At 61.4% G+C, this 12344-nt stretch overlaps 1 protein-coding gene across 1 annotated transcript in view; it reads right to left on the reverse strand.

The window, feature by feature from the left end:
- Positions 1–111: 111 nt before the first annotated feature.
- Positions 112–12344, reverse strand: part of SCAP (SREBF chaperone) — a 56860-nt gene continuing 44627 nt past the window's right edge. The window contains exons 5-23 of the mRNA XM_011375332.2: positions 11624–11844; positions 11360–11465; positions 10613–10785; positions 10113–10239; positions 8627–8739; positions 7518–7612; positions 6120–6218; positions 5746–5964; positions 4505–4881; positions 3944–4132; positions 3670–3871; positions 3468–3583; positions 2869–3388; positions 2707–2792; positions 1380–1462; positions 1115–1272; positions 866–946; positions 522–728; positions 112–441 (exon numbers count right to left, since the gene is read on the reverse strand). Of these exons, the coding sequence (XP_011373634.1) occupies positions 196–441; positions 522–728; positions 866–946; positions 1115–1272; positions 1380–1462; positions 2707–2792; positions 2869–3388; positions 3468–3583; positions 3670–3871; positions 3944–4132; positions 4505–4881; positions 5746–5964; positions 6120–6218; positions 7518–7612; positions 8627–8739; positions 10113–10239; positions 10613–10785; positions 11360–11465; positions 11624–11844 (3418 nt within the window). The 3' untranslated portion in view covers positions 112–195. The remainder of the gene's footprint in view (positions 442–521; positions 729–865; positions 947–1114; positions 1273–1379; positions 1463–2706; positions 2793–2868; positions 3389–3467; positions 3584–3669; positions 3872–3943; positions 4133–4504; positions 4882–5745; positions 5965–6119; positions 6219–7517; positions 7613–8626; positions 8740–10112; positions 10240–10612; positions 10786–11359; positions 11466–11623; positions 11845–12344) is intronic.

Genomic DNA, 12344 nt, shown 5'->3' on the forward strand with positions numbered 1-12344 from the left:
CTGTATGGCTCCTGCCTACAGCAGCTCTGAGCTGAGAAGGGTCTAACCAGGTGCTGGAGGCTGAGGAGCAACTCTGGGGGAAGACAAGTGGTGCTCAAGGCCCTGGGCAGCTGTGGTTTTTTAAAAAGTTTAATATTGCAGTCCTGAGGCCACTCCCCCCAGGCTAGGTCCAGTGCACTGGCTCCACAGAGCCTCTCAGTCCAGCTTCTCCAGCACGGAGGGCACGTAAACCAGGCTGAGCTCGCTGCCAAAGTTGCAGACGACGGCGGCATTGTCCAGCACCAGGATCTGGCGGGCGGGCTGGCCCTCACTGTTCTTACCCAGGTAGACTGTCTGTAACAGGTCCCCGTAGTTGAGGTCCCAAAAGGACACACAGCCCTGGCCACCGGTCACCAGCAGGTTGTCTGAGATGACACCCAAGCTTGCACCACAGCCCAGGTCCTAGAGGCAAGAACATGACAGGCTGTGTCTTGAGTCATTCTGTGAAACACCCAAGAGTCCTGTGGCTCCAACCTGCCTACCTGCTGAATGGAGTAGAGCTTGATGCCTGTGCTACGGTCCCAGATGCTGATAAGGTCATCCAGGCCACTGCTGATGACGCAGGAGGTGGTACAGGTGAGGGAGGTGACATCCCCACGGTGAGCGAACATGTGGCTGACCCGGCTGCCAGTCAACACATCCCACAAGCAGATGGCCCCATCTTGTCCTCCGCTGGCCAGCACCATGGTCTGGGGGAACAGGCCAGGGGCGCTGTGGCTGAAACGTTCCTCTGCATGGGTGTCCTAGGGCCCTGATGGGTGGGGCCATGGCCTGGCTTGGTACTCCCGCATTCCCCACCCCAGAGCCCGCTCCATGGGCCCCTCACCTGGTCAATGTACACAGTCGTGATGGCCCCCGAGTGGCCCTGCAGGGTGAAGAGACAGCACGAGTCCTCCAGGCGGAACACCTGGGGCAGGAATGGGCATCAAGTTCTGGCCCGACATTTTCCCAGATTCCACTTTGGCCAGGCAATCCCTCCCATAGTTCATCCGAGACACTTCCAGCCTCACCCTGACTGTCCCCAAATGTTCCCCATCTCCTGTGCCAGCGCCCAAGAGACACGGCCGACACTTACTCTCAGTGTGTGGTCTTGGCTCCCGGTCACGAGGCGCCCGGCAGCAGCCTTCAGGGCTGTGATGGGTTTCTGATGTGCACAGGGCACTGTGTGGGTCAGGCGGCAGGCCACCGTGTCACTGCTGCTGTATACGGGGGAGGTGGGGGAATTTCTCTGCCCTGGGGATAACAGGCCAAGTGAGGGCTCTCTGAGAAGACACCTTGCAGACGGCCCCCTACAGTCCACCCACCAGGTGCAGGCACCTGCCAAGCCCAGACCCTCTGACCTCGGAACTGCAGTGGGCTGAGGGCAGTGTGGGTCTCCAAGGAGAAGAAATCGAGGGAACCGTTGAGCCGGGCAGCCACAATCCTGGAAGAGAACACAGCCAGGTGGCTCTCCCTCAGAGCCCTGGTGGTCATGAGGAGTAAATGAGCTAAACGTGTCAAGTGGCACCCGGGGAACATCATGGTAAAACTGTAAATTAAAAAAGCAAGCATTTGGAGGGCCCCTCCAGTCTGCAGCTGAAGGAAGGAACGGCATCTAAGGAGGAGGCGGCAGGGGGGAGGAGGGAGAAGGCTGCTGTCTCCACATAAAAGCAGCTTTGACCCAAGTGCCACCTACCCCATTTCCTTTTTCCATAAAGAAATAAGGATCAATAAATTCTAGGCACAGATTGACAGGCAGTGGCCCTAAAGCCTCGAAGTGAGTAGGGTTCAAAATCTGACTCCAATAAAAGGCAGTGCATGTTTACCACCTCTGCCCATGGATTTGAAGGGCCCGTGGCAGAGCTGGGTAAGCTGGCGGGTGAGCACAGACCCCGCTCACCAAGAACTTGGAAGGCTGGACTGACACGTGGGCCTTCCCTAAAACTAAAAAAAAAAAAAACCCAGCAGGGAAGAATTTCCAAGTGTGGGGAACCAAGGAACCGGACCAGGCTGGAGGGGCAGCGTGCCGGCCAAGGCCTGTGCGAGCAGCCTGGCGGGGGCAGGAACAGCACCAGCCACCAACAGAAGCTGAGAAAACAACAGGCTCCAGCTGTACTTTAGATGGTGCCACAAATGGTCGTGGGTCCCGGAAGGAAGAGCCAGCCTGGGACAGGCAGATGACGCATTCAGGAGGAGGAGCCTGGTCACGGGTGGGAGACCACTGGGGGGAGTGTGCAGATGGAGCCCTAGGAACACCCACCACCATGGGGTGTGCTGAGGGAGGCGAGCAAGGTCCAGCACCAAAAGGAAAGAAAAGTTTTAACAAGAAGGTTTTGAAAATGCATTTTTCTGTAACTGAAAACAGCCAAGAAACTCAGAAAGGTCAGTACTGACAGACTAATCAGAGAACTCTGACTTCAGAAGGGGAGAAAGGGAAACGGGGGGCTCACGCCCCAGGGCCGTGGTGGTTAAGGGTCCCGGGAGCTGTGTCAGGTCCGACGCTAAGTGCTTCCTACCTGTCAACCACCCCTCCCATCGAGGTGGACTACCTACTGCTCACAGGTGTGGGGCCCTGAGAAGGGGAGTCGAGTCACACCCCAGTGAAAGGGAGCTAGGACTCCAACCTCGGTGCGGCCTGGCCAGGAAGGGCTGGCTGTGGGGGCTGAGGCAGCAGCCCGGCATGCTCACCTTTTGTCCAGAAAGATGAGGGCCGTGATGCCTGAGGAGACCTCCTCGCTGCTGCAGCACAGTGTGCCCTCGATGGCATCCCACACCTGCAAGCCCAGAGGCTGTGAGCACGTGCAGGCTGGAGAAGCCCACAGCCCCCCCGCCTCCGGCCCCGCTGCCCACCTCCAGCCGGCCACTGCTCCGGCCCACCACGATGAGGCCGCCCTGCAGCTCCAGGCTCCAAATGGAGCCGTCTGCACTGGGGGCCCAGGAGAGGGCCAGGGAGCCCTTCTCTGGGGAGCACCCCTCATCTTCGGGGGCCTGGGGCAGCGTGGGCCCAGGGGAGGGCGGGCGCAGGGCTGGCGTGTGGACGGGAGCCAGCCCCTCTTGCTGGTACACTCGCTGCACCAGGCGGCTGAAGTCGTAGCCCGGGTTGTCCCGAGCGCGGCCGCAGCCCGCCCGGTGCCGGGGCTCAGGCTGAGTGGGTTCCGAGAGCCGTGGCCGCACGGAGAAGTTCGTGTCAATCAAGCAGGTGAGGTCCGGCTGGTCTCCGAAGAGGGAAGGCGGCAGCGGGCCCTGGGCACGATGCCGCAGGGGAGGGCTGTCCCCGGGCTCCTCTGGGCCGCCCTTCCCGCCGTCAGACAGCCGTTCCCAGCTCTCCTGGGCCTCGAACCCACTGCCACTGCCGCTGTCCCGGCGCTGCCTGCAGGGGCCAGGAGGGAAGGGTGAGGACGGCAGACTGCAGCCCGACGGACAGGGGCTGGGGCAGGCGCGACACCTACCCGGGGCGGGGGATGCGTGTGAGGCAGTCCCCAGTCTGTGCATCCCACACGCACACGTGGCCCGCCAGGCAACAGCTCACCAGCAGCATGCCATCGCTGGCCAGGCACTCGATGTCCTGCGGGGCACAGTGGGCCATGGGCTCGGGTACTGGCGCAGACGCAGCCCGGGCCCCAGCACCCCTGCTGCTCCCGCCGCCCTCACCATGAGGTGCCCGCGAAGCACCAGGGGCACGATCTCCGTCTCAGGCGGTGCGTAGCCATAGTCGTCACAGGGCAGGTCCCCACGGCGCCGCTGGCCGGGCCCCCCGCCAGGTTGTCCGTAGTTGCGTGGGCAGAGCACGCGGTAGAGGCAGAGCAGCAGCAGCACGAGGACGATGCCGGCGGCCAAGCCGAGCGCCGCCACCCTGCACCGGACAGGACGCGGTCAGGTGGGCCCAGACCCCTCCCGCTGGCCGCCCCTTCCTCGTGGGCCTTACTTGTACAGGGTGACGTCTCTGTGGGCCTGTGCCATGCCTGGCCCCTTAGGACCGGCCTCCCAGAGCCCATCGGGCCTGGGCTGCGGTGGGGGCCAGGCACTGTGTCCGTCCTGAGGGTGCCGCCCCTCCAGGGCCTCCCTCGGGTTCAGGCGGAGCGTGACCAGGATGACAGGCAGCAGGCTGACGTACCTGGGACCGGGCAGTGGGCAGCCTCAGCCAGGATGCCCTGGGAAGGGTCCCCCGCCGCTGCTGCTGGCCCACTCCATCCCCCCGGTACTCTCCACACAGGACTTTTCAACCTGCCGAACTCCAAGACCACCCTCTCGGGCAGTCTTCCCCAAATACGGGGTGGGACACAGGAGGCTCCTTCCCAGCCTGGCTCTGGTGTCCCAACCTTGCTTTGTCACAGACACCAGCACCCCAGCAGCCATCACTCCAGTATGGGCTACGAAACACCGAATGCAAACCAGTGGGTTCCCCTCTGACGGTGAAGGGGCGTGCTCTGGGGACGGTGAGCTGACACCACCGGGGGGGAGGTGGCAACTGGCGCAGCTCACTCACCTTTTGGCCAGTGTAATATTGTAGTAGCTGAAGAGCGTCGGCCAGTGGCGAAAGGACAACTTCCTCCAAAGCTCCTCATCCTCAGGTCCCCAGGTGATTTCTGGGACGGGGCTGTCATGGGCGCCCTCTACTGGACCCCCAGACTCGGGCGTCTCCCCTGGCAATGTATGGTTCTCGGGTAACTTAGGAATATCAGGTGGGTAGATGGAGAAGGCGGGGTCTGGGTGGCTGGCAGGCAGCACGCCACTAGGCACAGGCATGGCAGCCAGGGCGCCCTCGCCCAGGGGGCTCTGCTCTGTCACCTGGGCTGTGAGGTAGACGCGCAGCCCTGCTGGGTCTGTGTACACCAGAATGCCGATCCAGACAACGGTGCCGGCCTGCAGTAGGGCATTGGGTGCTCAGTGGGGCCTCTGGGAGGAAGGGGCAGCCCCGACCCCCCGCAGCTTTGGCCCTCGCGCCTGGAGGCAGCACGGGGACCTCAGGCCTGGGAGTGGGAGAGGACACAGGCCCCAATCTGTCCTCCCCTCTGCCTCCCCAAGTCCTCCTGCTTCTACCCGGGGCTGACTGCCCTTGGCGGGACCTGCTTCCCTTTGCCCAGTCAGGGTTTGGGTTTCCGGGCGTAGAAACAGGAGCACCCTTATGTTTGACAAGGGACCTCCCACCCCCAGCCCCCACCTCAGCCAGGACAGAAAGCTGCTACCATTCCCACGGTCAGCGTGGCCGGAGGAACTGGCCGCCTGAGCTGCTCCAGACACTGCGAGCCCCAGCCTTGCTCCCCTCTCACTCCGCCGCCTTGGGCAGGCGCTGGGGGTCAGCAGCCAGCCCTGCTCCGGCTCCCTTCGGCCCAGGCCAGCAGGTGAGCTATTCTGCCCAGCATCCTCTGACGCCTGCACACTATGTCACAGCCAGTACACCGGCTCGGGGAACAACGCTGGCTCCATCCCAGAGCACCACATCTAGCAGGTTCCTGTCCTGGGTCGCTCCGGGGAGATGACGACCCCTATCTGATGACCCGGGGCTGCTTCTCCCAGAGAAAGGCTCATCACCTCAGAAACCACCGTGGTCTGGGCAGGACGGCACGGTAGGTGGCTTCCCACAGTTGGGCTTCACGGGCCATGAGGGCCTGTGGAGCGCGCCCCTTCCCCACCCCCGACTCCTCCCAGTCTCCGAGGCAAAGCGCAAAATTCAGGCGGAACTAAGTGCTCGCCCTCGAAGGAGGGCAGGGTAGGGGCTGGAGGTACCATGATGAGGCGCTGTGCCAGGCGCGTACGGGCCAGGAAGTAGACGACACGCAGCCTCTTGGGCAGCCGCAGGTTTCGGAACGAGGACGGCTGCAGCGTGACGGTGTGGGGTGTGGACGGCCGCACAGCCAGCTGCCGCTCAAAGCGAGCTGGCCGCCCCACTGGCTTAGCTGGGGGCAGGCAGGCTTCAGGGGGCAGCCGCTTGTTCAGGTCCGCCAGCTGTGGAGGCACAGTGGTCAGGGCCTGAGGCCTCTGTGCAGGGGCTACCCGTGCGGGGCCACGGCCCCTGCCCAGGGTCTGTACCTCTCACCCAGAGACCCCCGGAGCACAGCCAGGGCTGGGGAGGAAGGCAGGGCAGGGCTTGGCCCTCCTACCTCCATCCGACGAATGTCAATGGACAGGACAGTGGTGAAGAACAGCATCTGAAGGAAGAAGTCAGACACCAGGCCCACGACAGCAAAGAGACAGAACTCCTGGGATCAGAACAGACAAGGGGATACCATGACCTCATGGCCCCGCACCCCAGAGCAGCTGTTCCGGGCCTGCAGGCGCCTCAGTATCTGCAGAATGGTGGTAGGCGGGGCACAGCAGAAATGAAAGACTAGTTCTGAATCTGGGAATGGCTGAGGAGGAGCAGCGCCAGCAGCTCCCTTCCTCCCCACCAGGGGGCAGCAGAGACCCCACCACCCACACCCCCCACCCCCTTTATCCAGACCAGGCAGCAGGTGCTCTCCACAAGCTGGAAAGCTGAGCCCAACCAGCCTGCTACCCTACAGGCCCTTCCCCTCTGAGCCCCTGGCCCTGCTGTGCAGTGGACCACCACCTTCACAGAACCCAGGCCTGACCCCATATTGGGGGTCTCAGAAAGGTTCCTGGCCAACGACACAATGGACCCATGAAGGGAGGGAGAGAAACCAGGAGAAACTTAATTATGTCCTAAAACTGAAAAAAGTTAAGTCTCTGCTTCCCAAGTTCTATCGCTGGATGAGATTTGTACAGATTCACATTCTTCCCCCCACCCCCACCCCCGCCCTTGCTTGAGACCTCTGGCACATCACCACGGCTTCGATGAAGAACACAATGGCACGGTGGCATATCCCAAACCACGTCAGCTCTAATGTCTCAAGACTGCATCATGTCCTGCAGATGCCCTCTGGGCCATCTGGGGAAGAACCTGGAGCCCTGTGCCCTCTGCTCACCCCCCACTCAACCGACCTGCCAGCCCTGGAAGAGGACCGGGAGATGATGCCTCAGTCACTCCCCTTTGGGCGACTCCTCTGACAGTCAGCAGCGGCCTGGCTTCCAACTCAGGGCAGGTTGACCCCACCAGTCCCACAGCTGAGTGAGGGCACTATGCCAAGAGCAGGGGACACGCTGGGCAATGAGTGGTGGCCCTTCTATTGGGCGGGAACCGGTTCAGGGGCGCCAGTGTTTTGCCTGAGACATGGGTAACTAGATGTCTGGAACTGCACAGCTACCCAGCAGCCTCCGCGGTGCCCAGGCCCCCGTCTACCCCATGGCTGAATGAGAGTACGAGACGACAGGGCTGAAGGCTGAGCCTGCCTGGCTGGAAGCACCATCCCATGACCAGCCAGGCTCACTGAGTACTTCTGACCAGGTAGCACTCTGCATGGTAACGACCGTCATAAAGAGGCCTCATCACATAGGTGAGGGTGACTGCATTGAGGGGTGCACCCTGTGCATGGCTGCACAGCTGGGGAACCCAGCAGCTGGTTCCACACTCGGCCAAGCGGCGGGCCTCAGAGCCTTACCTGGATAGCAGGCACGAGAGTGAAGTAGCCAATGAGAATGATGCCCAGCTCTGTGGCCATGTTCTTCATTATGGACCAGCTCTCACTGCTTAGGCCTGCGGAAGACAACAGGGCCATGGGGGAGCACATGGCTTCTGTCCACCACGTGTCTGCACAGAACCTCGTGATCCTCAGAGGGTGGAGACATGGAGAGGGCAGTCAGCCTTCTGAGGCTGCCATTTCTCCAAAGTGCCCCAACCCTCAGGCCCCTGCTGCTGCCATCACGGCACAGCTGCTACGGCCAGGGGGGCTCGAAGGGCACAGGGCAGAGCTAGAACCTTCAGGGTGAGGGAGGAGCAGGGTGCTGAGATGAGCAAACCCCGGTGCTGTCGGTTTCAGCACATCCAGCCTCCATGTGCTGTTCCTGTGTGGTCCGCATAGACGTGGCCTAAGTATGCCCGCCTGTCACATGGCTCAAGGGACAGAAGAGCTAGCCATGTTCTTCCTCGCACTCCCCCCCATGGCAAGCCCTTGGGCCCCCCACTATCACATGGCCGCAGTGTGGGTCTAAGTGCCTAGTGGGCAGGGACCACTTCCCAGAATGCCCTCGGAACTCCCCATCTGGTACAAGGCCCGGCTGCTCACAGCTCACAGAATGAAGAACAGCTGCCCCCAGCCCCGTCCCCACAGGCCTGGGTTGGGAGGAGGAGGTGCTAGAGTTCAGGCCTCCAGGCCTAGGCTCTCCTCTGTTTTCCCCAGAACCCCAGCTCCTGTGACTGAGGCCATGAGGGGCTTTCTGGCAGCTGTGGAGACAGCATCTCTGAAGTGACCAGCCCCAGGCCTACTGTGGTGGAGCGAGGCGGGAAGAAATCACCAGGTGCCAGCCTGGACCAGGGGCCACCGAACACCTGGGCCCCTCAGCAGTCAGGTATGCTTTCTTACTGACATATGAACCAGGACAAAGTCCAGTCCCGCGACCACAATCCCACAGGGCACATGCTAACGAGCTGCCAGGATGTGGTGGCGGACCCCCCCATTACACTAGAGGCCAGAGCAAGGGGAGCTTCTGGGGCTCCCTGAGGAAGCGTGGCACAGCCCGCCCCTGGGCACGCCCGCTCCGCATTGGTTACCTTGGGCGATGCGCAGCTTCACCTCGAGGTCCACGGGGGTGGAGACCACCGACCTGGTGAGCACCAGCACGTTCTCTAACCCGATCACCACCACCAGGTAGGGGAAGATCTCGCTGGGGACAGAGGGGGAGGGGGAAGACAGTGCTGAGGAGGGCCCCGACACACAGCTCATTCTCAGGTCTGGGCCTGGGGAGGCTGTGGGGTCTGCAGCCCGCAGTGGAGGCTGCTGAGCGACTCCCACAGGCACAGGCGGAAACCCACTCTCCCTGCCCACGCCCAACGGGGCCTCTCTACACAGGCTCAGCGTTCAGGCCACGTGGCTAGCAGCTGTCCCCACCTCCACCCATCCAGCACAGTGGGAGGAGGGCTGGAGGACGGCCCCTGCTGCCCAGCTGCCAGAGCACATGCCTCCAGTCCTTCCCACATCAGATGCTGCCCACCAGAAGAAATGACCGTGGCTGAGACCCTGGGCAGCACTCCAGGCCGAGCCACCAGGGACTGAAGGGGGATGAGACCAGCCTGAAGCCTGACTCGCCTCTGTGGAGAACAGTCCCTGAGGACAACGGTGGGCGGTGCAGCCTGCAGGCCACACTTCAGGTAACGAGGGAGGGAGTCTGCGCACAGGACAATGGCCGAGGTGCGCCTGGCGGCCCTCTACTGTGGCAGTGAGGCTGCCACCGGTGAGGGCTCCGAGGAGGCACACAGACAGCTATGCGGGAGGCCGTGCTTAGGTTCCAGAAAGGAAGCAGGTGTCCGATGAGCAAAGAAAGTAGCAGGAAGCACAAAATTGCTGTTTCTGCACCCAGCCTGACAAGCCAAGGCAGGGGATGGGCCAACTGGTTAGTGCGGGCAGGGCCCCACCAGAGCCAAGGGGCCCGAGGCCCGAGGCCAACCTGGGGAAAGGCTTCCAGCCAGGATTCAAAGGGACACAGCAGGGGGAGCTGACAGCAACAGGAAGATCACAGATTACGGAAGGTGCTTGTATCCCGTAAAAAGCTGACTCTAAAAATGACCTATTTAATTAGGCGTTTAAATGTTTTAATAGTGAAAAAGGAAGAAATGTATCTTCTATCTCACACCATCTGCAGCCTGCGCCATCACGGAGCAGTATGCACGTGTGTATGTAATGCGCAAAGACATACATCCATACATACTTATATAGACGCACACATGCGACATAGCCATATACATCCATGCATAAGCACACGTGTGTACACACACATATACCCCGTATACACACTAACACACACACGTGTACATATGCACACATACCGCATAGGTATTTTACATATCAATATACTATATAAACACAATATGAAAACAAGCCGGGTAACTTAAAAAGGAAAGAAAATCTCTCTTAAACGTCAAAACAACATTATGAAGATATGGGTAACAGCGAGCGTCCAGCCCAGGGTGGGACCAGAGGGGTGGGGCTCTCTGGCCTGAGGGCCCACCCTGTGGCCCGCTGGAGCCCGCTGGGACCTACCCGCCGTTGAGAGTGGGTGTCAGGCCGAAGAGCGTGCAGAGCCCCACAGACATGAGCAGTGAGCTGAGCACTGTGACCACGGCAGCCAGAGCGAGCCCCCACTTGGACTTGACCATGTCGATCTTGCCTGGAGGGCAGAGAGGGCACATCAGGGCAGCATCTCCCCAGACCCTGGCACACAAGGCCCTCAACTAAGCTGCCAGGGGCACAGTGGGCCCTGACCATCAAGCAGGGGAAGGCCTGGTTCAACCGAAGAAAAGGATGGTCACTTCCCAGTCTCGGGGACGGTGTGTCTTTGGAGACCCTACCCCAGGAGGGGTCTTTTCCTGAGAAGTCCGAGGAGCCCTAGACCCACCCAAGCCCCGAGACTCAGCTGGGGGATGAAGCCCCAGCTTTCGTGATCCCAGGACGCATTCTGCATCTGGCCCAAGCCACCTCCACAGGCAGGGGCACCAGTGACCTGGAAACGCCCGTTGGGCCCCGGCGTCCCCAGGACGTACGCGTGGAGAAGTAGATGTAGGCAAAGAGGATGATGTAGGTGGTCACCAGGGGCACGAGCTCGGCGACGCCGATCTCCTCTTTGAAGTGCACATGGACCAGGCTCTCCGCCCGGAGGCTGCAGTTGGGGCTGGGGTGCAGGAGCAGCAGGCGGGCCCGCAGGCTGCCCAGGAACCTGGTCATGGAGCAGGGTGGGGTAGATGGACTGTCCCTCTCGGTCCAGGGACAAAGACGATCCCTGGAAGGGGGTCTGTCAGGGCTCCCCTCCTCCCCCTGTGTTGGAGGGACCTCCTCTGGTATGGGAAGCATCCCTAGTCTCCAGGGGCGCTGGAAGAATCACAGCACTGTCTCAGGCACTCCCCGGCCCCTTCCTGACCTAGCACACCACTCCACTGGGAGAGCCACCTGGCGGTGTCTCGAGTGTCCTTGCCCTTGCTGGAGAGCTGCCTGTGGCACTCTGCTGAGAAGAACTCTGAGGCCACACGAGACTCGGTAGTAACCAGCTGGGGACCCCAGCCCTGGGCTCCAGAGAGAGGAGTGGGGGCACCAGGACACTATTTGCCAGCCTTGCCTTAGTCCCTCACTTTTAAGCCCACTCAAATGTGGACAGACAGTGTCCTTCAGTCTGGGGGGCGGAGACATTTTGGCAGGAAGCCTGCACTCCCCAAGTCCCCGGGGGCCACTCCCGGGATTCCGCAGAGCCCCAGGTCCTCCTACAGCCCCGGCAGGAGCCGCGCCGATGGCCTTACTTGGCATGGTAGCGCTGGAAGACTAGGGTGATGGTGTACGAGACCATCCTCTTTCTGGCGTAGAGGCTCACCCCGCTGTACTTCCCGGGCACGCCGAACAGCAGGTCTGCACACAGAAGCCAGCAGGTACTACAGGGCCACGAGGACCCCTCTCCACTCCCACCATGGAAACGGGTGACCCCTGATGCCGGAGCACCCATCAAAGAGCACATGGCGACCTACAGGCACCCTCGTGGGTCCTCGAGGAACCTGCCCTGAGCGTACCTTTGAGCGTGGCTGAGGTCTGCAGGGTTTTGGGCTCGTGCTGGTGGATGGTCCGGATGATGTCAGGGTCAGCATGGAAGCGCTCCCGGTCATTCTGCCAGAAGTTCGCAGGAGACAGCAGCAGGCATCCATGCTCGGGGAGCAGGTTCCGGAGTTTCCTGAGGCCTGGCAGCAGGTCGGTCACCTGCAGGCACACGTCCTCCAGGCTCCTGGTCCCAGAGCTGTGCAGAAGACAGGATGAGGCATCTGCTGTCTGCCAGCACAGGGCCAGGCCCCCTGAGCAGACGGGGTACCCTCCGTCATCAAGTTCCCAGACGTCTGGCAAAGAGCTTGAGGATTACGGAAGTCAGGAAAAGTTCCTCCAGGTGGTTCCACCATGCAGGAAAGTTCCACCATGCGGCTGTCTGACCTTCAAAGTGCATCTGGAGCCCAAAGGCCAGTCATCTCTAGAGGCCAGTTCTGGAAGCATGCACAGCCCCACACGCTAAAACACCTTGGCCAATTCATGGGGCAGAGTGGACAGGGTGAATATTAGGGGCTTCATTTCATTCACCAAAGTACCTGTCAAAGCCCTTCATTAACTAATGCCCAGTGACAAAGCAGCCTGCGGAGCTGGCACACTCCAGAGATCCACTGGAGCTGGGAGCAGCACCAGCCTGGGCTTCAGAAGCGCATCCCCAGGTAAAGCCTGCTTTTCATCAGCCCGGCCACCACCGTGACG

Source organism: Pteropus vampyrus, unplaced genomic scaffold (assembly GCF_000151845.1).
Source record: "Pteropus vampyrus isolate Shadow unplaced genomic scaffold, Pvam_2.0 Scaffold271, whole genome shotgun sequence".
In the NCBI taxonomy this organism is placed as follows: Eukaryota; Metazoa; Chordata; class Mammalia; order Chiroptera; family Pteropodidae; genus Pteropus; species Pteropus vampyrus.